Source organism: Aquila chrysaetos, chromosome 3 (assembly GCF_900496995.4).
Source record: "Aquila chrysaetos chrysaetos chromosome 3, bAquChr1.4, whole genome shotgun sequence".
Taxonomy (NCBI): domain Eukaryota; kingdom Metazoa; phylum Chordata; class Aves; order Accipitriformes; family Accipitridae; genus Aquila; species Aquila chrysaetos.
In genome coordinates, this window is record NC_044006.1 from 74,973,139 (window position 1) to 74,996,907 (window position 23,769).

General features: G+C 40.7%; 1 protein-coding gene across 6 annotated transcripts in view; it reads left to right on the plus strand.

Moving 5' to 3' along the window:
• ADCYAP1R1 (ADCYAP receptor type I) overlaps positions 1 to 23,769 on the plus strand; it is a 142,513-nt gene that overhangs the window by 19,158 nt on the left and 99,586 nt on the right. For all 6 annotated transcript variants that reach the window (XM_030010029.1, XM_030010030.2, XM_041122682.1 and 3 more), the window contains one exon: positions 15,452 to 15,619. In XM_030010029.1, the coding sequence (XP_029865889.1) occupies positions 15,569 to 15,619 (51 nt within the window). In that variant the 5' untranslated portion in view covers positions 15,452 to 15,568. The remainder of the gene's footprint in view (positions 1 to 15,451; positions 15,620 to 23,769) is intronic.

A 23,769-nucleotide genomic window follows, 5' to 3' on the forward strand; every position in this document is an offset into this window, starting at 1 on the left:
CTTGATCTTATGTGAGGAAAGTAAAGGGAGGAGGTTGGAGCAAGAAGAAAAAACTTCTCTTACTGAACACTTCACCTTATCTGACCTTGATTTGCTGCCCAATATAAGATGCTATTAATCAACTGAGTGTAGCTTTGGCACACTTTTACTGTTTGGGTTGAAATTTTTCATGCTGTGTGCCTGTCTCAAATCTCTCTCTTCCTTTCCCTTGCTCCCTCCCTCCCTCCTTCCTGATAGAAAATATAGAGAAAGAAGGCACAATTCATCTGATGCTTTGAGATACATAATTTGGGATGATCTGACTTGTGCTCTGAACTCTGCTGGCTGTACTGGCTGTGTCTTAGTGACTAACAAGGAATCTGTGGAAATTAGCTCTGTTTTAGGGGTATACATTTTAATGAAATGACTCTCACCCAAAGCCCTGAAAGACCACCCATGGGGAAGAGGCATTTCCACTGTGTCTTTGAAACATGAGTCAACCTATTTAAAACTAAGCAGTGGGCTTTTCGGAGAAGAGGGGGATTTCAGCCTGATTGAATTTATATCCTTATTTCCTAGGTTTTACGGGTATGCATGACAATAAAGTGTCAAAGCTATCCAATGGAAAGGAATAACATTTTAGTTGTCTTCTGGGCTACATGGGATAGTCCAGTTCCACATGATTTCTAAAGGAAAACATGAATCATACCAAGTTCAGTTGTATCTGATCTGATGACCATCCTATCAATAAACTTCATCATCACATGTCTTTATATCCATAATCAGGGTTTTCAGGTTTTACCTCAACAGTCACATTCAATATAGCAAAATAACCCACTTTTATAGATCCCATTGACTCCTGTTCACACAGCTTCTGCATATAAGAAGAATTCTCCCATAGTAAATTGGAGTTCCACAGAAGTAAAAACAATGCTATAACAGATACGACTGATCTCGTCTAGTTTTGTTTTGGTGGGTTTTTTTGTTTGTTTTTTGACACCTCTTGAATTAATAAAAGAAGAGAACATGTCATATCTCAGCCAACAAACTTCGCATGTACCTGTATGTTTATGTTTGTATGTATGTTTATATTAAACTGTTTTGATCCTGCATTGTTCAGATCTTCCCAGGTATTCACATATTCTGCCACTTTATAGGACACTACAGGGTCAACTTATCTTCTAGAATTGTCATATAGAAATCCATGAGCAGATCAGGAAGATGAATATAGAAATCATCAGTTTTAATCACAGGCTGAGAAGATGATTACGTGGGAATGAACCACTTCCATTCATTTATATTTACTTTTTTTCTAGAAGCGGTAGTGCTGCTTTATTCAGAATAATAGTGAAGCAGTGGTGTGTTGGATTAAGCTGAATATTTACGTTATCCAGGTTTTAGTTTTTAAAAAGTAATCCCCATAAGAATCTTCACTGCTGTAAGTCATGTGTATTCACACCTTTTTAAGGCACTGGACACTCTGAAGTGTGACCTCCACTAAGACATCATAAGTGCTCTGAACCATGGCTTGGGAAATCAGTTTTATAGTGTGGAATAATTTTGGAATGCTACCCAAGTTATTAGGAATTCCAGCTTTTTCAAAAGGCAAACTGTCTAGAGACAAGCTAAGAGAAAGGGCTGAAAGGGTTGGGATTACCTGCAACATTCTCTTCATTGTGTGATCTAATGTGTCCTTGCTTCAAGAGAGAGAGTCCAAAGGCCTTTGTCGCCTGCTGAAACAAAGAAAAAAAAGAAGAATCCCATAACATTTTCTCTAGACTCATTTCTTTCTGTCAGACCAAAGGAAGGAGACTTGGACCGCCTTTTGTGAGTAGGAACTTTTCTACTGAGGCTTGAACTCCTCCTGTCTGTCCATGTGTCTAAGCTACAATCCCCCTCATCACCCACTACCAAGAAAAGCTCTGCAACCTTCACTGCCTCTAGATAGCTGGGAGCAGGAAAGGCCAAGAACACGTTGCAGTTTTCTCATTGCTGTTTTCTCCTGAGACACGACTTCACTCCGTGCTTTAAGGTGGCTGGACGGGAGCCAGCTCTGAGTCGGAGGCCATGTGATTGGGAATCTATGTCTATTAGCACTGCAATAATCCACAGGTCAGAGAAATCAGTTTACAAAATATTCACATTATATAGAGTCCTCTTTAAATTCTAAGCTCTTTTGACAATCCTCCTCTTTCTGGAAAGTGCTTCCAGGGCCTCTTTCTGCTGATGGTCTGAAGCTTTCTTGTAATTCCCAGCTTAATGTATTCTTGTCCCAACACTGGCTTTAATTTCAATTGCTTTTCTTCCTCCTTTGTTTATACTTCTGCTATGCTCAGGGCTGTCCCTACTCAACACAGACTCTTCTGAGCTAATCAGACTGGTTTTCTGCTTTATTAGCTCTCTGTTTGCCAAGATGAGTAGCACATTGTTGCAGAGCAAATCAAACCCATGTGCTGCTCATCTTCTGTTTGCTATGAAGGGACCTGAGGGAAACTAGCTTGGATATAGATGTTTCACTTTTAGACACCCAAATTTGGGACATGAATTCCATCCCTGGTGTTGCAAGAACATGTGCTGTGGAAGGTCCTAATACTGTCCGAATGTAATGAGTTCATTAACCACAACATGGGATACAGCTGGGCGAACTTAGGCTGTCTGAGGTACAATAGAAAAGGAGGACAGTAGGAGATGTGGGGGGCAAAACAGGAATTACGCAACTTGCTAGTGCTTATACAGTGGCTTAACCTTATCTTTTAGTGTATGAATGAAACTGTCAAAAAAAAAAAAAAAAAAAAGTATTTCCATATCCCTAAGGACAGAAAAGACAGGGTTGTATTTCCAGACCTGTTCTGGGATACATTTCCCTGTGAACTGAACAATATGCACTTGAGGAATCACAAAAGTAGGGGAATGCTTTTCCTACCAAGCAAGGAAACAGGAAACATATTATATCTGTTCTTTTTTTCATGAAGATGGGCTGAACTTTGGCCCATGAAAGCTTTGTATGTTGGTGTTTAAAAGTGTGGAGGAAGCCAATGGTTGTTCATCTGGGACATCACCATAGATTGCCAAGTTGAAGTGCTCAATGAAGTACATGCTGTTAGAATGGCTCTGCCATTTGCATTGGAAAATAACAAGGAATTGTACAAATAAAGCAAAGAAAGATCATTTGGTGATCCTATCTGAACATCTTGGCAATTCCTCCATGCTTCCAAGCATCCTTCTGTCAATGCCAAGGTTTTATCAGACTTTATTGTACATGAATGTCACATATTAATTAATTTGGCATCAGGCAATTGCTCATTGTATTTACCACCTTCCAAAGCAACAGATAACTCCTTTTCATTGCATATTTTATTACTTAAGTTCTGCTTTGAGATGGGAAGGGTGGACTTGTGCTGTAGTTTAACCCCAGCTGGCAGCTAAGCACCACGCAGCCGCTCACTCTCTCCCCCCACAGTGGGATGGGGGAGAGAATCAGAAGGGTAAAAGTGAGAAAACTCGTGGGTTGAGATAAAGACAGTTTAATAGGCAAAGCAAAAGCCACGTGCACAAGCAAAGCAAACCAAGGAACTCATTCCACACTTCCCATGGGCAGGCAGGTGTTCAGCCATCTCCAGGACAGCAGGGCTCCATCACACCTAACGGGGACTGGGGAAGACAAACGCCATCACTCCCAACGTCCCCCCTTCCTTCTTCTTCCCCCACCTTTATCTGCTGAGCGTGACGTCCTGTGGTCTGGGATATCCCTTGGGTCAGTTGGGTTCAGCTGTCCCGGCTGTGTCCCCCCCAACCCCTTGTGCCCCCCCAGCCTGCTCGCTGGTGGGGTGGGGGGAGAAGCAGAACAGCCCTTGGCTTTGGGTAAGCACTGCTCAGCAGGAACGAAAACATCCCTGTGTTATCGACACTGTTTCCAACACAAATCTAAACCATAGCCCCGTACCATCTACTATGAAGAAAATTAACTCTATCCCAGCCAAAACCAGCGCAACTCATTTTCCAGAGACAATATGAGGTTGGTGTGCTCTTGCTGGAGTTCAGAGACCGTGTCTTGCCCATGGGCCACCACTAGCTGCAGGGCCACTCCTCTGGAGAGCGCCTGTACTAAATAGTGGAATGCCTTCTTAAAGATACCCCTGGTATTTCCTCACAGCTGAGAGCATGCAGCACCTTGCACAGGGCTAGCTTGGGTCTGGGGAGCAACAATAGCTTTGTAATGACAGCTTTATCTCAAGATAATCAGTTCAGCACATCAACAGAGCTAATTAAGGCTGTTAAGAGTGTCATCACACTCCACTAAATATATTATTTTCAGTTAAGGAGTTGGTTTGAAGGTACTGTACAAGTACTGCACTTGAGATGATCTTCAGATACAATGGGAATAAAGTGCTCTGGTCCAGAGCTGTATTTTTCTGCTCTTACCCTTTCCTCCAGCTGTGATAGATGTCTGCTCAACAGTGATGCTGTTGATCAGAGATATATCAAGCCAGATCTGTTCAAAGCAGAGAGCGATGGCAATGCATAGGTAACGGCGTCCTTACGAGCTCCTATGTATAACAATAGTTACAGCTATAGCCAGGGCAGGAAATGCAGACCACCAGTCAAGGAAAGCAAATTAATCAATAGCTTTTGTAAAACTTTGATATGGCAGATAGAGAACACATTTTACTGGTTGTGGAGTAATGATTTTGAAGGACCTTGCCAAGCAGCACTTAAAGCTCTGCTGGAATGGAGCAGCACGTAGTTACCTTTATGATCCCATATTAGTTGCATATTAGCTATGAAGTACCACATACATCACAGATGCTTCAAAAGGGTAATTGACCTGCCTGTGAAGATAAAAACTTCTCATATCATTTTTTACTTTGCCTACTAATGCTTCTTAAATGTGTGGTAGTTTATAAATATTTCCCTGCAACTGAGTATCCATGGTCTTTAGTTAAAGAAGTCATGCCGTTTCACCAAGTCTGTGGGGACGTTAACAACGTAAGGGCACAATAAATCTGATAGATAATACAATAGGGAAAATAATCCTAATCAAGGCAAGAATTGCTGGATGAATTTTATGGGTGATGTTATATGGGAAATCTGCCAAGAATAGCAATCCTGTGCACAGGGAGTTATGAACTGTATTCCATAGTCTCTGCTATCATAAGTCTATAGCTGCTGTAGTTGCAAAGATCAGCTAGAAAATCTTGACCTGTAGATGAATGATCCACTCATGTCCATCTGAATTTTCAGAGAGCCTGAAGCAACAGTTCCAACAAACAGACTTCCAAAGTCATTATAATGTCAAAATACTCAGAAATCCAGAACAATCCTTTAGATGTCAGTAACCTTCAGTGTTTTATCATACCTGTTTGGGTGAAGAAGCATAATATGAAAGAGAAGAACTGTTATGTCGTGAAAATTTTTATTACTTATAAAATCAAGGAATTTTAACTGGAGTTTGTTTGAAAAATCTAGTGTTGGTTAGTTTTATACACTATGTCCCAGAAGTGCATAAACTTTCAAAACTCAAGAAAGGTTGTGCTTTATGATCACACATATGAATGGATGGGATATAGTGGATTTGGATTTTCAAAAAGTTTTTTATAATGTCCTTACTGAAGAAAGATTCTACCTTGAAGGAAAGCAGGCATCAGCTGAGCTCAGAAGAGCTGAGTGGCTCAAACATGACTGATTTATGTTAATTTAACAGGTTTCCACGCATATGCTGGCCTATGGTAACTTCTTGTGTGTTCTCTTTGCCTATGGTGAATGCAGTGCAATGAAACTTACTTAAGCTTACTGACAAAACTAACACAAAGCTAAATTGTACATCCTTGAATTTGATGTGAACCAAGAGGGACATATATACTTACTGCGTATCAGCTGCAACATAGTAAGTTTGTAAGCTGTAAAAAATTTATCTTGTGTCTGACCCCTAAAAAAGAGAGAAAACAAAGCAGCAGGAGTTTACGATTCTTTCTTAAAAGTAATAGTGAGTGCCACAACAAGCTATGCTACCCTAATCTCATGTAAGGTCTGAAAGTGAACAATATATTAGCAAAATGTGCAGATGATCAAGAAATCAATCAGATCTTCAGAAATTGTGACTTGGGATGTCCTTCTTGAATTGGCTTTACAACACTTTTAAAAATCTGTTCTAGACTAGTTTTGAGAGAAATTTTTGAAATGTTAGGAAAATTCTATAAAGCTAGAGGGCTAGGAGATACAAGAGCTGTCAGGTTATACAGAAATGATAAGGAGTGTACTTTGCAAGGACAAATTAAAATACTCTTACATCTTCAGGGAATTTCAATTTAATTGAAACCACTCAAAGGAAAAGAAAAAAACACTCCACCAAAATTACAATCAGGGCCAGCTGAAGTAAAACGTACACAGAAGTTATTAGGCTGTGTTAATAAAAGAAATGAAGATAGTACTGAAAGTAAGAAAAGGCCATGACATAGACGGAAATCAGTGCTCTGTTGTGCTTACCATTAGTGCTTTGGTGTCTTAAACTTTGGAGATGGAATTTTCTTTGTTTGCCCTCATCAGCCTGAGTAAGCAGAGAAAAAAAAAATAGACTCTTTCAAAGCAGTAACTCACTTTGTCCAAAATCAAGCATTTAGCATTAGGGTATAAAAATTGCTCCCTGAGGATACTTACCTCCATTGACTGTAGAGAGAGCCTGGGTAGGCTGGGCTGAACTATAAAGGTCTAACATTTGGATGTGACCAATGCTGTTTAATGTTTTCTTTAATGACCAGGATGATGGGGCAGAGTGCACGTTCAGGATTTGGGAGGAGTGGTTGATAGACCAAATGCTTGGTTGTTCTGTTATTCAGAGGGAACTAGACAGGCTGGAGAAATAGGCAGAGAGGAACCTCATGAAGTTCAAGAAAGAGAAATGCAAAGCCCTGCACCTGGAGAGGAATAATCCTATGCACAAGGACAGGCTGGGGATTAGCTGGCTGGAAAGCAGTTTTGCAGAGAAGGACCTAAGGATCTTGGTGGATCCTTAGCCAGTAATGTGTCCTTGTGGCAAAGAAGGCCCATGAGGGAAAGCGTTGGCTGCATGTCTCAACCCTGGTGAGACACATCTGGAGTGCTGGGCTGCTGAGTACGAGAGAGACATGAACACACTGCTGTGAGCCCTGCGAAGAGCCACAAAGATGATTAAGGAATTACAAGGAGAGACTGAAAGAGCTGGGGCTGTTTAGCCTAGAGAATGGAAGATCTGGGGAGAACTTAACCAATGGGTAGAAATATCTGATAGAAGAGTGTAAAGGACATGGAGCCAAGGTCTTCTCAGTGGTGACCAGCAACAGGACAAGAAGGAAAAAGCACAAATTGATATATAGGAAATTCAACTTCAAGATAAGAAAACACTCTTTTATTGTTAGAATGGTCAAGTACTAGAACAGGTTGTGCAAGGAAGTTGTGGAGTCTCAACATCTGGAGATATTCAGAACCTGATTGGAAATGGGTTTTCAATAACCTAAGTTACCTGCTCTAGCTAACCTGGCTTTGAGCAGGGGAGTTGGACTAGACAATCTCCAGAGGTCCTTGCCAATGCCCAATTCTGTGAATCCCCCTTATCAGTTACTGTTTTTGCAAAACCACGTCGCTCTGATTTCTTTCCTACACAAGTCCTCATGGAAGTCAGCGAAATTGATAATCCTACTTCATGCAGAAATATTCAAATACCTGGACTCTCATTTGCATGTGGGAGTCACACCATCTGCAATTTACCATTTCTTATTTTTGTAATCACACCTTTATCTTCATTTTTATAAATGGACTTCTAGTAAAATTCATAGGTGTTTTCTGCATGCTATGCAAGGAAAAAAAGAAACAACAAAAAATCTATTCCTCCAGATGGGAAAAGGACTGAGTATTGCTGACATACTTGGTTATTCTTTAACACTGAAATGCCTAAGCGAGTCAGCAAGTTGAATATATTTCTTTCAACTATTTCCATGCAAAATTACTGCTAGCCCTGTATCAGCTCCTTTTAAAAATTTTATTGCCTGAAGTCAAAAGCAACAATTTTCCTGAACGGTGAAAACACTGGATATTAGAAGAGACTACCTGATTACACCTGTCATTACTGGACATTTTGTAGCACACGACCCCCACATCAGTTCATGTGTTAGAACAAAGGCTGGATGTCCTACAGACTGCATCCTTCTTTCTTGTGTTGGGCTTGTATGGCAAGGTTTTGGTAGCGGAGGGGCCACAGGGGTGGCTTCTGTGAGAAGCTGCTAGAAGCTTCCTCTATGTCTGATAGAGTCAATACCAGCCGGCTCCAAGACGGACCCGCCACTGGCCAAGGCCGAGCCCATCAGTGATGGTGGTAGCGTCTCTGGGAGAACAGAGTTAAGAAGGGGAAAAAACCCACCTTCACAACAGAAACTGCAGCCAGAGAGAGGAGTGAGAACATGTGGGAGAACCAGCCCTGCAGACCCCCAGGTCAGTGCAGAAGGAGCAGGAGGAGATGCTCCAGGCGCCGGAGCAGAGATTCCCCTGCAGCCCGTGGGGAAGACCATGGTGAGGCAGGCTGTCCCCCTGCAGCCCAGGGAGGTCCACGGGGGAGCAGATCTCCACCTGCAGCCTGGGGAGAGAGGAGCCCACACCGGAGCAGGGGGATGCCCCCCAATATGGCCATGACTCCATGGGGAATCCTGCGCTGGAGCAGTCTGTGCCTGAAGGACTGCAGCCCGTGGGAAGAACCCACACTGGGGCAGGGGAAGAGTGAGGAGGAGTCCTCCGCCCGAGCAGGAAGGAGCAGCAGAGACAACGTGTGATGAACTGACCCCAACCCTTATTCCCTGTTCCCCTGTGCTGCTGGGGGAAGGAGGTGGAGAAAATCGGGAGTGGAGTTGAGCCGGGATGGAGGGAAGAGTGGGGGGAAGGTGGTTTTAATATTTGGTTTTATTTCTCATCATCCTTCTCTGATTTGTTTGGTAATAAATTAAATTAATTTTCCCCAAGTCGAGTCTGTTTTGCCCGGGACAGTAATTGGTGAGTGATCTCTCCCTGTCCTTATCCCAATCCAGGAGCCTTTCGTTATATTTTCTCTCCCCGGTCCAGCTGGGGAGGGCAGTGATAGAGTGGCTTTGGCGGGCACCTGGCCTCCAGCCAGGGTCAAGCCACCACACTTTTGGACAATCCTCTGACAAAATCCAGGCTGCTGGTTGCCATCTCTTTCAGGCAAAGGTGTGGCTTTTCTGCCTGAGGCCCTCAAGACATTCATGTATGGCTGAAAAGGGCCGACTTGTCCCTTGTAGCAGTAAATCCTGTCTGAAAATCTACCTCTTAGACCTCCTGATGTAATTACCCTTCAAATCCTGTTTTGTCATTAACAACAGACATGGTGAGTGGAAACAAGGGCACTAAGGACTTTTCCAGTTAAGCACACAAAGTGAATAAATGTCTTCTTGGTTTTTAAAAGAAAGATAGAGCCAGATTCTCAGCTGCTGTGATCCGTGCAGATACTTTAATATCAGTGAATTTACAAAGATTAATGCAAGTAAATGAAAAGAACCCAAAATATTTAAACTCCAGAAATAATAAGTGGTATATTAAAGACTGTAAAAAGGCCATGATGTTGTTCTGTTTGTTTGTCTTAATAGGATTGCTCTTTACAGACTACTTTCTATGGGAAACTTCGGAGCTCTTGTTGTCTGGTATTCAGTTAAATCTTCTTAAATATTTCAGCATCAACTTATTGACACCCTAAACAGTCTAACTCCTTCTCAAGCCTTTGCGGTAGGTCAAACTTTGCTATTTTGGGTTTCATATTGCTGATCTGTATACTTCAGAAGAGACTGGACGTGGGGTTATTCTGACCAAATTTCGATATCCACAATGTAAATGTCAACATATGAGCTAGCTGTTAAGAATTCCTTTACACTCATGAGAGAGCATTAGAAAGTTTAAAGCAGATAGTTAAAATAGGTCGGACAAATTGCTTTCTTCATATGTCTACTTCTTTCTGTTGACTACATAAAAAGAGACTTGACAATGAGCTCATATGTGAGTATGCATCTTCTAGGTTTCTAAAATTAGGTGACATGTCCTAGGTCACTGAAGTATTGCTTCCCCAACTCTGCTTATTTCTAGCTAGCAAGTGTCTCTGTTGACATGAGGAGGGTTCACCATGCCCTTTAATATAAATTATTAAGCTGGCATACTACATTTAGGAAGTTTTAGGAGGGAAATAATAAAATGCACTGGATTTCACACCTTGTATTGAGACCCTAAAGGAGATAGATAATCAATTACATAATTACCTGTTCAGATATTAGCCAAAGATGTCCATCTAGCAAACTTTGTGCCATAAACAGCTGTGGAGTTCCCTTCCCTGGGGAGAACTTGGAAATGCCAACGGAGTGGTCTGTGAGCCAGACTGACTGGTGATGGTTGGAGTATTTTCTTCAGCATCTTCTTTCTTTTGCACCCCATCGTTCTCCACCCATGTTTATTCTGCATAGGGAAATATTCTTCACGTTGCTAGGAAGTACTGCGATAACTGTGCATGAAGTGGGTGGCTTTGCTGCAATGTAGAGTATTCAGTCTGCAAAAGCTCAATTGATCCTGCATGTTGTCAGCAGCTTTCAGATTTCCACACTTGTGTAGTAGCTCAACCATGGTGCAGGAGAAGGATGTGGTGGGCAGCCCTCACTAGACACTGAATTAAGATTACTTAAGTAATGAGCTCGCATTTGGTCATCACTGGTCTAAGCCATTGTGGGTCAGCTTTGAAATTTATTGCTTTCCTTTCAAACCACTGGCACATGTCCCAGAGGACCATAACAAGGACCCTAGCAGATCAGGTTGTTTCTTTCTTTTGGGTGAGATCTCAATAACAGCTCATAACTGTCTTATAAAGTAACTAAAAAAACCTCTTTCATTCATCATCTTAGATGGGTACACTCTGTCTGAGGTGTTGTATGACAATTCCACCCATTACTTGATATGGTGAGGTTTGATTCTTTTAAGCAGTGATTCTTTTATGCCTCCTCAGGAGTAGGCACATCCTACTTGGAAAGGACTCACTACCTCTCTTTGTTGGTTACTGACATACTGTGCGCTTGGCACTTAAGGGCTTCTCACGGTGCAATTCTCCTCACCAGCCTTTAGGCTTCTGAAACATAGTCCACGTATGAGCTAAGCACTCCACAGTCCCTTTTTAGATAAGGGAAAGAAACAGGCCCTTGCAGCAGAACAGGTTTTGCCAGAGCTTTTCCAACCTGCCCTTGAAGTACCCATGATTCGCCACTAAGTAACACAAAGAATCTGCTGTGGCACTGGGAGCGTCTACAGTGGACAAATGAATCCACCTTTATAGATGGTGAATAGCTTTCTTAAGTCATTAGCTGACCAAAACCAGTCTTTTTTTTTTTTTTTTTTCTTCCTGTATTTCAGCCATGCTTGAAATAATTGAAGCCCATTCCATTTTAGTAACAATCGACAGATTTTCAGATTCTCAGACACTTCAACAGCCCTTCTGTTTCACCAGACATAACTGTTTGGGTTTTTTTTATATTGGGGAATTGTATATGCATAACTGAAAGGTGCAACCCCCATGCTATTGGCTATTCTGGCTTCACTAATTTTAATGACGGTAGCAGATACAGATAAAACAATAACATGAAGCACCAGTGTCTCTAATTTACTAATGAAGTTACAGGATTTGGCTACCAGTGACATCAGAAGATAATATGATAATTCAAGCTTCCCTTCCAAATCCTATATTCATATATTTATTTCTTTTCCCAGTACTGAATGGAAATGGAAATGCTTTATAAAAACTGCCCATATTTTTTAAAAGTTCATTTTTCTAGCAAAACATAGCTGATAGTACCTGTTTGTGAGATAACTAGCCTTTTATTGGTAATAAGTGGACTCTACACCTATGTGTATCATACATGCTAGGAGCTGCTAGCCAATATATACAGGTTCTGCTGCAGGTCTGGGGCATAAGTTCACAGAACTGGTAGTTGTTATTACCTAATAAACACTTGAGTCTCTGTGGACGACATGAAGGCCTCAGCCTAGTTTTTGATACAGGTTTCCATGACTACCTTGAAGGCAAAAATGAAGACGGTTCTTTTACTTTCTCTGCAAAATGTGAAAGGCAATGAAATGGTTTGCAGATGTTCTTGTTGCCTCTTTAGAAGTTATTTTGAAACTAAGATAAAACAGAAAACATCCATTCTCCACTTGTCAAACCCAGTGAATGCCAGGTTAAAGTAAAACTGGGTCTTCAAATATTGGAAAGAGTGTATTCTAAAGGTTACCACTTTCCCACAGGGTATCTGTGCATCTGTTTAGTCAGGCATCTCCCACCCTTCCATTGTATTTAAATTGTATTTCTGATGTACTACAGTGTCAGAATCCGAGGATAGAATTCAATTTCCACACCACTCTCTGGTCTTTCTGGACTGGGCTGCACACAGGAGTCCAAATGACCAAGAAATAATTTCAAATCCGATGTCTGCTAATGCACCTGTCTGGTTTTCTGTTGCTTCTGTTAATGGAATGACTTTCTTGTTCCAACTCACTGCTCAATGTCACCACATATGTTTGCTGTCCTCCTCAGCTGAGATCTTATCAGTCCCTCGTTATTTGATAAACCATCAGAAATACAGTTAAGTAATTAAATTTAGTACCAGAGCAGAGCAAGAGTGACTGATCGAGTAAGGATGGAAGAGAGCAGATCAGTTTAGAGGGAATTTTATGAATCATTGTTCTCCATTTAGTCAGGGTCGGGATAGAAAAGACAAAAATTTAGAGCACGCTTAATTTTCCTTTTTTATTTTTTAATTGAAAGACTCTCTCGTTTCTAAATGCTGATGACTTGGCAGTATGTTGCAGTCAGTATAAAAATTGGCTGCCCCCTATCATAAAAGTTCTTTTACATTTGCTTTTGTAATTCTTTTATTTACTTTCTGTCTTTGGTCTGTTTTCTTTTCAGTCTTTTCTCCTTTGTTATATTTCCTCACATTCCCTCTGATATTTTAAATGTTTTTCCAATATACCCTTGCTTTATTCTTTCTCTAATTATTTATGTGTCCTGTATACCTGATTTGTTATTATCTATGAACCCTTTCTTTTCTTCTCTCAAACATTTACTTATCTGTTTAAAGATTTCTCTAGTTGTGAAGATGTATGTCAGCTGTGTTTATGCCCGTGGAGGTGATAGGTGGTGGCATGTAGGAAACCTACATCAGACAAGAAGATTTTAAAAGGGGCCTCAGCATTCAAAGGCTTCATTTACACTTCGAAATAAAACAGATGAGAGACAGTTCTCTGGGTCTGAGACAAACTGGTGTAGCACAGCTCATGCCCATGGGGCTAAGCTCTCATACCATCCTAAGCAGAGAGGTTGCACCTAAACTACTATAGATATTGCAAAGGACATCTGGCAGAGCTTATCTTGGAGGAATTAGGTTTATAGGGTTGAGATACACTGAAGAGGTGTAGCGGTTAACCTTGGTTGGATGCCAGATGCCCACCAAGCCACTCTATCATTCCCCTTCCTCAGCCGGCCAGGGGAGACAAAATACAATGAAAGGTTCATGGGTTGAGATAACGACAGATCATTCAACAATTACCATCACAGGCAAAACAGATTTGACTTGGGGAAATTAATTTAATTTATTACCAATCAAATCAAAGTAGCATAAAGAGAAATAATAATAAAAAAATCTTAAAACACCTTCCCCCCACCCCTCCCTTCTTCCCAGCTCAACTCCACTCCTGATTTTCTCTACCTCCTCCCCACCAGCAGCGCAGGGGAACAGGGGATTGGGGTTGTGGTCAGTTCATCACACGTTGTCTCTGCCGCTCCTTCCTCCTCAGGGGCAGGACTCCTCACTCTTCCCCTGCTCCAAAGTGGGGTCCCTTCCCCGGGCTGCAGTCCTTCAGGCACAGACTGCTCCAGTGCGGGTCCCCTGCGGGGTCACAAGTCCTGCCAGAAAACCCGCTCCAGCGTGGGCTCCTCTCTCCACGGGGCCACAGGTCCTGCTGGGAGCCTGCTCCAGCGCGGGCTTCCCACGGGGTCCCAGCCTCCTTCGGGCATCCCCCTGCTCCGGCGTGGGGTCCTCCCCGGGCTGCAGGTGGAGATCTGCTCCCCCGTGGACCTCCCTGGGCTGCAGGGGGACAGCCTGCCTCACCGTGGTCTTCATCACCACGGGCTGCAGGGGAATCTCTGCTCCGGCGCCTGGAGCATCTCCTCCTGCTCCTTCTGCACTGACCTGGGGGTCTGCAGGGCTGGTTCTCCCACATGTTCTCACTCCTGTACTCCAGGACTTTTCCCCCTTCTTAACTCTGTTCTCCCAGAGACGCTACCACCATCACTGATGGGCTCGGCCTTGGCCAGCGGCGGGTCCGTCTCGGAGCCGGCTGGCATCGGCTCTGTGGGACATGGGAGAAGCTTCTAGCAGCTTCTCTCAGAAGCCACCCCTGTAGCCTCCCTGCTACCAAAACCTTGCCACACAAACACAATACAAGGTGATTCATCTCAGGTGAGGGACAACTGGGGAAATAAAACTAATGAATATGAAAGTATATCTCCATGCTAAAAAACTGACTGTAGGTAGGTCGTCAAATAAGACCTCTGTGTCACCAAGGTATCAAGATCTGAGGCAGGAATGTGTTTTAAAAGTTAATGAGGGTTGGATCCAGCCAGAGATTGAGACAGAGAAGTTCTCTTGAATGAAAAACTGTTTGAGGAATCATCATGATTTGGAGCGAGTGGGAATTTTTAAACAGTGGGTTATGGCAGGAGATGCTGGGATGGAGCTAATGTCAGGTGTGCAATTCTGCTGATGTCCTCACCACCTGCCTAGCTCCTTGGCAGAGACCAAGCAAAGGAAGTCACAGATATGCTCGCCACTGTTGTCCATATAAATCAGTGCTTTCTTATGGCATGGATGAACCTTTAGCCTGACAGTACACTTCATTCCTTTGCACCTCTATTGCCGAGTTCTCAAAAAGCTATCAGATTATTAACAACTCTGGTCATGGATTTTGTTATCTGGACAAGTGATCTCTGGGAGTAAATCATCATGTCATAGAGTCTCCTAAAAAGCCCCCAGACAGTCATGCTTTTGAGACACTGCTGAAAATCATGAAGGTCAAATCATGACTTCAGAAATGAAGCGGACAGTTAGGTCCTTTTTCTCGTTCAAAATAATCTATTCTACCTTTTCTTTTGGTACAATTTAGGTCCTTGCAGCTACAGAACCTGTTTCGCTAGTTTCTATGATACAAGTTACTGATAATACAGACATGTCCTTTGGCTTTGAATTAAGTATCCAAGACCATCTATAAGAGCTGCAATCCAGACAAGTATGGTTGATCTCTAATATGTACAACTCATAGTTCAAGTGTTGGGTTCTCTGTTTTCTGTCCATTTATTTTTCATTCTCTTAAGGTTTTTCATATTTAACATAATTTTCCTCTTTCATTGCAGAGATCTGAGCCTTGACTTGAAGACCTTAACAAAAAGATCTGCAGAGAGCGTGTGCTTCAGCCCTAATAATAGCATTAACAAGCAAAACTTGACTAAAGTTCAAAATTAAGAGATAAGATGGCCATCAATCGGAAGATCTGCTTCTTTACTCTCATATTGCTTCCCATGGTAAGGAAAGACGTTTTTATTTACACTGTACTTATATAAATACATGTTCTCAAGGCCAGCACTTGCTAAGAGTGAAGGATCTGTTGCTCACATTGATTCTGGCTTTTTCTGTGTGGCCCCATAGGTTCTGTTAAGACTTTTCAAACCTCTTTTGTGGATGCAGTAGAACTGTGATCACTGCTCATCCTGTAGAAGGGCAAGTCAATTCCTTGAAAGGATTTGTTCACTGTTTGGAACGGAGATTAAAAAGAAAACAAAATGAAGTAATAATAATAAAAAAATAGTGGGGCTCCTGTTTCAAATTCATTGGCTTAAGATTATTTTTTCCAGACAGGGGGGGATAAAATTAGAGATTCCCATCAGCCCTGTGAAACGTAAGTCTTGAGATATTTCAGCCAGTGCTTTTGGATGCCTCCATTTTCAGAGGGCCAATTTTAAGAAACCATACAAGTCGGCCTCTAAAGATACAAGCACTCAAACTCTTTCATCGCTTTTCTGAAGACCTTCAACTCTTTATGAAGATTACAGGGATTTATTTTCACCACAAGTCTTTACTTACTAAGTAACATGCTGTCCCATGAATCACTCAGTCTTAACACGTCTGGGGATTGTAACTCTATTCCTGCCCATTGTCCCCCTACGCGTTGTGGCTGTATCTGGCGTCACGTAACAGCCATAAGATCACTGAATCAAGCATGCTTTTTCACTTTGTAACTGTGATGAACAATATACAACCCCTACAATAAACTTATCTTGCATTTCAACTCAATTCTTTGCTAGACCATTGATCATAGCTCTGCTTTTCATCACTTCTCAAGAAGCATTGCACAGAGAGATACTGTGACAAATAGCACTAGTATTTAAATCCTCTATCCCATTCTCATTCATAGCCTCTTATAACTTCCATGCAAATGCTTTAAAATTGCTTAATATACAGATATTGTCATGTTACTGCACTTTAATACCTAGGTATTTTAAAGCATTCTTCACATATATTTTGTTTTCATTTTTAAATAAGAACTATTTAATATGGTATGATGTGACCAGAGTATCTTCTAGCAGTTTTTACAGAGTTTCTTGCTCATCTGTATTGATTGTGTGACCTGTCTTTTACAATGGATAGCAGACAGCATACAGGTCTCGTCTTTATCTTGGCACACAAAAATACACATTCTTTCCTCTTAGGTCTTATTTAGAGACCACTTGAATTAACTGCATAACTGAAATGTAGCATTATTCAGCTAAATTCTGTAGAATAGGATTGGAACTGGTAGTATACTTCTGTTCATCCAAATGATATAGTACCTTACCATACAAATATCTGGTCTTTGAATTTCTTTCTAGCACATGAATCCTCTGACTATTGCCCAGCTTTCTTGGTCAGGTAGAAAGTATTATTAACAAAGTGAGCATGTTTATTTTTTATACTGTATCTCTGAAATAGTTACGCTAGACTTCCTCCAAGCTAATGGGGAGGGGAAAAAAACCCCAACATTTAACCTGTTTTAGGTGCTTACGTGTTAGTATGAGATTCCTGCCTTCTTGACTAGGTTAGCTCAAACTCAGATGCTGGTTTTTTGGACATACATTAGATTACATAAACACACCCTGTTGCTTCTGGGTTGAGACCCAGAAATGACAACTGTCATGTCTCAGTCTCTTAGGAGCTCCCATCTTACAGCTAAGCCTAGGACAGCCTCAATGTTTCCTCATCTGTAAGTGTTGGTGAGAAGCATCCTACACTGGGTGAAAATGGAAAGCAGATCGGTAGAGCTGCTGAATTCCTGGGCATGCAAGCATTTTTTTCAGCCTGGAACAAAATTAATTAAATAGTCATATGAATAGAAAGGCAAAGGACATTTTTCTAAATGACCAGTGATCTTCAACGTTTCAAGATTTTTGGTTTCAGCTTGAGACAGCCAAAAGGTGTCGTCTTATTTAGAGGTGAACAATTTTTAATTAAGGGAAATAAATGTGACTGAACATAGCTCTTGAGCTTTCAGATGGATGACCTTCCTGGCAAATGTAGAAGGACAGCAAGTTTCCAATTCCTAACATTTCAGGACATTAACTGTGATCGCTGAACTGGATAATTAGGGATCAGCTCCAGCTTTTGGAAAGAACAGCTCTCTAATGAAACACTATGAAGCAAACCAAAGCTAATAAGAACAAATATGCTTTTATATATGCTGTTTCTGCAATGTTTATCATCTTGCGTATGAGTGCAAGGTTTTATTATAGTCTCTTGCAGGATCCCAGGTACTAAAGTTAATGATTTTATGCACATGAACTTGTATATTTGCACACACACTTTGTTGGTCAGCGAAGAGACTTATGCCTATGACAGCGATTGTACCATAATTTGTGTATAGTATTCATTCCTTATTACATCTCTAAGCTTCTTTTCACAGACTGAGGTTCAGGAATGATATAATGTTATTTATGGTTCTTCCCTTGCTGGGACTCTTTTGTAATGCTTGTGGTAACATGTTTTCTCTCCACTGGAACACACACTTTCTCTTCAAACCACCTTTAACGTGCTGTGCTGATGTCCTCAAATTGGTACTTTTCTGTCATGCAGACTCTCAGATTTTCTACCAAGGGAGTGGATGTGACTTTTAAAAAATGTGGAGTAAATTTGAACGTCATCCTAGCCTCCAAGAAGTTCTGGAAAAAAATTTTAACATTGCTTTTCTCTAAACACATCTGGTAGTGTTCAAGAAGTGTCCCGTTACTCTCAAGGAGAGCTCCTGTTCGCAGCAGTTGGGATCGATCCCCATTTTGTGGCACATGTCTCCATCCCTCGCAGTCAGCATGGCTGCATTAGCTCCTGAATCTGTGCACCTGCTTGGGTGTGCAGATTTTGGCTTTGGTAATAGACAGACCCATTCTACCCACAGAAAACCAAAGTGCTCGGACTAATGTCCGCATTCATAAACAGGTTAAGAAAAGGTAAAAAGAGGACAGAGTGTATTAACAGAAAGTTCTAGGTGGCCTCAAGTATGGACTCACACCAGACAACAAGAAAATAATATGCTAATAAATAATTAGAAATGGGCAAGTTAAGCCAATTCTAATTGTCAGAGACTGGCGTGGTTAGATTTTTCATGTGTTTAACAGGCTATTCTGTATTTGCCTATCACAAAGGTATTCCACCTTCTTATTAATCACTTGGGACTGAAGACAGGATCTAGAAGCATGATAGCTGCTAGGCCTTTTAGAGGAATTATTAAGCTTTATTTTTTTCCCCATTTTAAATGCTTTCCTAGCTTTAAATGTCTATGTTGCTATTTTAGCTGTTTTTAATCCATTTTTTTGTTAGCTAGCCTGCTTCTTTTCAGTCATTGTCATTCATTTCGCTGTTTTGTCTGAACACTTCTTCTTTTCATTTGCACATCAGTTTTCTTCATCCTACCTAGCTTTTGCTTCTGAATTCACTTTCACTGCCATTTTGATTTCTCATTCCATTAATCTATGATAGCAGTGGGCTTGGTTTTTTTATTGGAAATATTAGCAAAAGTCATCATAACATTATTGAGGAGATAGGGTCCTAAACCATCGTTCCTTTGTCTAGTTCCAAATGTACTTGAGAAACAATGAAATTCATGACTCACAAAGTTGGCTTAGTATATGAACTGAATTTTAAATGTAACTGCAATGCAGGTGTTCCAACAGTCCGTAATAATTCAAACGGATTTATTTCTTCAGCTAATGCTTGGAATTTCTTGTGGATGCATTTTTAATATTGGTAAGCGTAAATGTTTCAAATGATAAGATATTCTTCATATTATTTCATTAACTGGCAAACATATGTTCACTGACTTCCTTTAAAATAAAAAAAAAAAAAAAAGAGATGAAAAAGAAAGGTGCAAGTTATGTCTTTTGTATACCAACATTGAAGTGTGATCACTTTATGAGGGTCGGTCAGATGGGCAAATACAGATGTGGATGTGCAGACAGTATCTCACAGATCAGAGAATGAAACCTCAGTCTGATTATGTTTAAGCAATTCATTAAGAGGTGAGGAGAGAAACTGGACCTCTTTGCTCAGACCCTGTTTACTGACGGGGGTAATATTTCTCAGTCTTCTAAGGGTGTGTATAGCCGACAGAGCAGAGAGCTTTCTATATCCTCCATTATTCATCTGTAGCTGTCACTTCCAGTGCCAGGCTATGTTCAAATAGGATCATCTACATTTCAGTCTCTGTCATTTTTTAAAGATGAGTGACACTCTATGCAGGCACACTATTCTACTAGTTTCTCTCCAACCCTGCTATGTTTGCTAGAGCATCCATTTTCTGCTGCAGCCCAAATGTGAGCTTCCTCAGGCACAAACATAGGTGGTTGTGTTGGTCCCTGCTCTTTAAGCAACCTATTTTTTCCATGCAGGTCTTAATGAGACAGCTTTTAGTGAATTTATCTGCCTTATGATTTGTAACATCTCATAATCCTATTAGAGAAGTCAAGTTCTCTGTAGGATTGCAACCGTCTCTAACATAAAGCACAGTTAAATGGGACTTCCCTGTTACTTATGTAATGCAAATACAAGTATGTACAAATAGAGCTAGGGAACTGCTGGGAATGTTCTCCAGAGGAGGAAAAACTCAGCTAGCCAAGACGTTACTGCTGCTATAATATAATACTGCTTCCTTTTTAAGGCGATGGTGCTGTGGGCAATCACCACAATATAACAACCTCATAAAAGCTTATGCCTTGTTTAAAAAAGGAAAAAAAAAGTCTCAGGATGTATGGTATTGGGTAAGGTAGTCTCAAAGAGAAGGTTCAGAATTTCTGGTAAGGTGTATCACAAAAAGCATCTGAGAAAATCGGTGTTGCAAAACAGTGACAGTGCCCTTGATACCAACGAACTTCAAGCACCTTCCCTAAAAATTAGGATCCTGGGTTCCAGATGGTCCTTCACCTGTCAGTTACGTGGGATAGGTGCTTACAGAGAGTGACAGTGATAGATATCTCAGGGTGATATGTCCACCTGGGATATCTATAAGTTCCTGCGTTTTTCTGAGAAAACCTAGCATGTTGACACTCCTATCTAAGATGCCTGAAGTTGGTGGGAGACCTTGATGTTGTGTTGGTTGCTCTGTCTATTAGACTGGCACTTCTAATCTCACACTTGGTACATCAGGTGTCAGTTATGGTTATTGCAGAAGCTGAAGAAAGATACGCTTGGTTAAAATGTTTTTAAGCTTATTAAGCTGATTTGCACAAAACATGAATGACAACCAAAAAAAGAAAGTCTAGAAATACGCATATTCTACCAACGTGTGGTTCACAACGCTATGCACAAACACAGGTATCTACATGCAACTTTCCTTATTTAGGCAGGCAAGATATCTAGGTCTTAGAAATGCATGGCAGCAGGTTACAAAGCAGAAAATGGTTTCCCTACATAAATGTGTTCACTTTTTTGCCCTCTGGTAATAGTAATAATTTCTGTGACAAGCAAATAATATGATGACAACACTGATTTAAGGACATTAATATGATTCTTTTCCCTGATGGTTTTGTATTCATGAGCTTGGAGGAGCATTGGATAAGCAGTCAAATAATAAATTGGGAAATAAAAAAACATCTCTTAGAAAAGGAGCCTGTAAAAAAAAAAAAAAAAAAAAAAAAAAAAAACCCAGAAATCAGAATCAGTGATTTTTCACATTGCTCAGCTATTAATATCCAGCACCTGGAGGGATATTATTCAAGTCTCTAGCAAGTGTGCTGGCCTGCTCTTCCTTGGGTTTGCTGGGTCAGCAGCCTAAGAAGATTTACTGCGGAGTCAGCTTGAAGACATAGCTGCAACGCAGAACCAATGCTACATTAAAAGGAAGGGGGAAATGGAAGCAAAAGAGCAGGAAGAGTGGAAAAGAATATGAAAAAAACCTGTATTTGCATCACTGCACTGTTAGGGATTTGGTCTTTTATACACCCTCCTGCCTCTCTCACCAGGCTTGTAGTAAATAATTTCTTCCCAATCTGCGAAATAAACTCCGCCGCTTCTCGGAGTGAATCTATATCCTACGGCAAGAATTGGGGCCTTCCTGAGGATCAAGTAGTGATGCTGTAAGCCTGCCTGGGGGAGCACACAGGATCAGTGCTTGCCCCAGGGTCGCCCACCATGAGGCTCTCCACATGAACTGTCCAGAGGTTGCCTGTGCAATAGCCATAGGGTTAGGAAGTAGATGCAAGACAGCTTAGAGTGCTTAAGGCTGCTTCCAGGGCTCCTTTTTCAAAGCAGTAGAGACATGGCTATTTAATCAAGATCTGTGAGGCCCATTAAAAAACACTGCTAACCATAAAGCCTAAGTGTTACTATCATTGTAGTCCCCAAGGGCACAGAACCCAACTCAACAAACCCCTCTCTGTTTCTCTGGATGAGGGGTGAATAGCTCACTCCAGGCTAGCTTGTGCTCCTGCTCCTGAAAAGAAAATGGGGTTTCTCTCAGATTTTTTTGTTTTGTTGGTTGTTTTTTTTTTCATGTGGAAATCACTTGGAAGTGACGATTTTAGAGGTATGGGTCCCCTTCTGTACTAAAATATGGTGATCTCTGTGATATATTTATTCCATGCTGTACAATGTTAGTTGTGTCTAAACCAGAGAACATCACCTTCCTAATAAATACGACCTGCCTCTGTACTTTTCTGTCCATGTTAGAGCTGAGTTGTGTACCAAGCTGATGTCAGGAAATGTACTTTGGCCAATATTTAACCACCTAAATTCTGGATGTCTAGATTAAGATATTTACCTATATTAATATACACTAATGATGCTTCTATACTCAGTGGCAGGGACAGACACCTCCAGATACTGGTATAACCCATCCTAAACCCCTCTAGGGCTCTCCTTACTGCAGGGTCACAAAAATTAGCTTAGACTCAAATTTGTTTTCTTTAGATTTTAAAAACTTCAACTTTATATTTTATGAATGTCATGTTGATGATGAAGAGATGACAGTAAGTCACTGTTGCCCAATTGATTGTCTTGCATTATCAATATCTTGGGACTCATCTTCGTAGGGTGGTTTGTAAGGTTATCACAAATGCTGTTTACTACCTTTCATGGAACACATTTTTTAAAATCAAGTATTGAATGTCTGTTCTTGTATGGGTGAGGGCAAATGCCAATGGATCATTGTGTCTGTACTAAAGAAAAATAAAAAAAGCATACCATGAAATACTTCAGGATCTTAAAAAAAAATGAAAGAAGATCCATTTTAGAGAGAACAGGAAAAATATTTTCCCCACTTAATAACATTTAAAAAATATTTTGTAGTACTTTGATAGAATTATTCTTTCTAGTAAAGTTTAAAGAATTTCATCTCAATTTCAACCACTTTTCCCCTTTTTTTGTACAAAATAAGATTTCTAAATAAATATTGTCATCAAATAAGACAATATGGAAAGGCAGCACTTTATAACTCTCCTACCCCTTTTTAAAAAGAAAAAATGACAGCTTTTTTTTTTTTTTTTGTTATCAATACGGTTTAGACTGTAAACTTAATCAAAATGTTGTTTTCTAAGGGAAAATAGTCTCAATGAACATCTTTCAGCCAGATTTCATTTGTGTCATTTGGTGGGTTTAATGGTTTCCCAACCTTTGTACATATTCCACCCACGGCTGCTCTCACTGTTCCGATATACTGTATTCACGTACATTTATGCTGAAAAATTCTGCTGAGGATTGCAAAGTGATAAAGTTTTTTACTGCTTCTGGCCTTCCTGATAACACATTTATGCAATGTCCTTTTCTGTCAAACATTGCTCAGTAGTCTTCTTTTGGAGTGTAAAATTCTTATTAATTCTCTAAGAGCTTTAGACAGAAAAAGAAAACACTTTAGCTTCTGTGTACTCTTTTCAAATGCTTTCAGTCCCACAATCTCTCTCTGACTCAGCATCTGCAGCCAAAGTATGTTATTCAGGGGTTATTTAGGCTAAAGGCTGTTGCTTTCATTGTTTGAAGACTCCTAAAACAGTTTGTCAACAATTTGAGCTACTGGTATTTGCAGATTTGGGAAGGGAAAGTACGTAGATTTTTTTTTTTTTAATTATTCTTACCTGGTAGCCACATCTGAGCATGTTACATATTTTGGCATAAAACTGTTTTTGGCTTTCTTGTTTGCTAAGGGCTTGCCAGATAACTG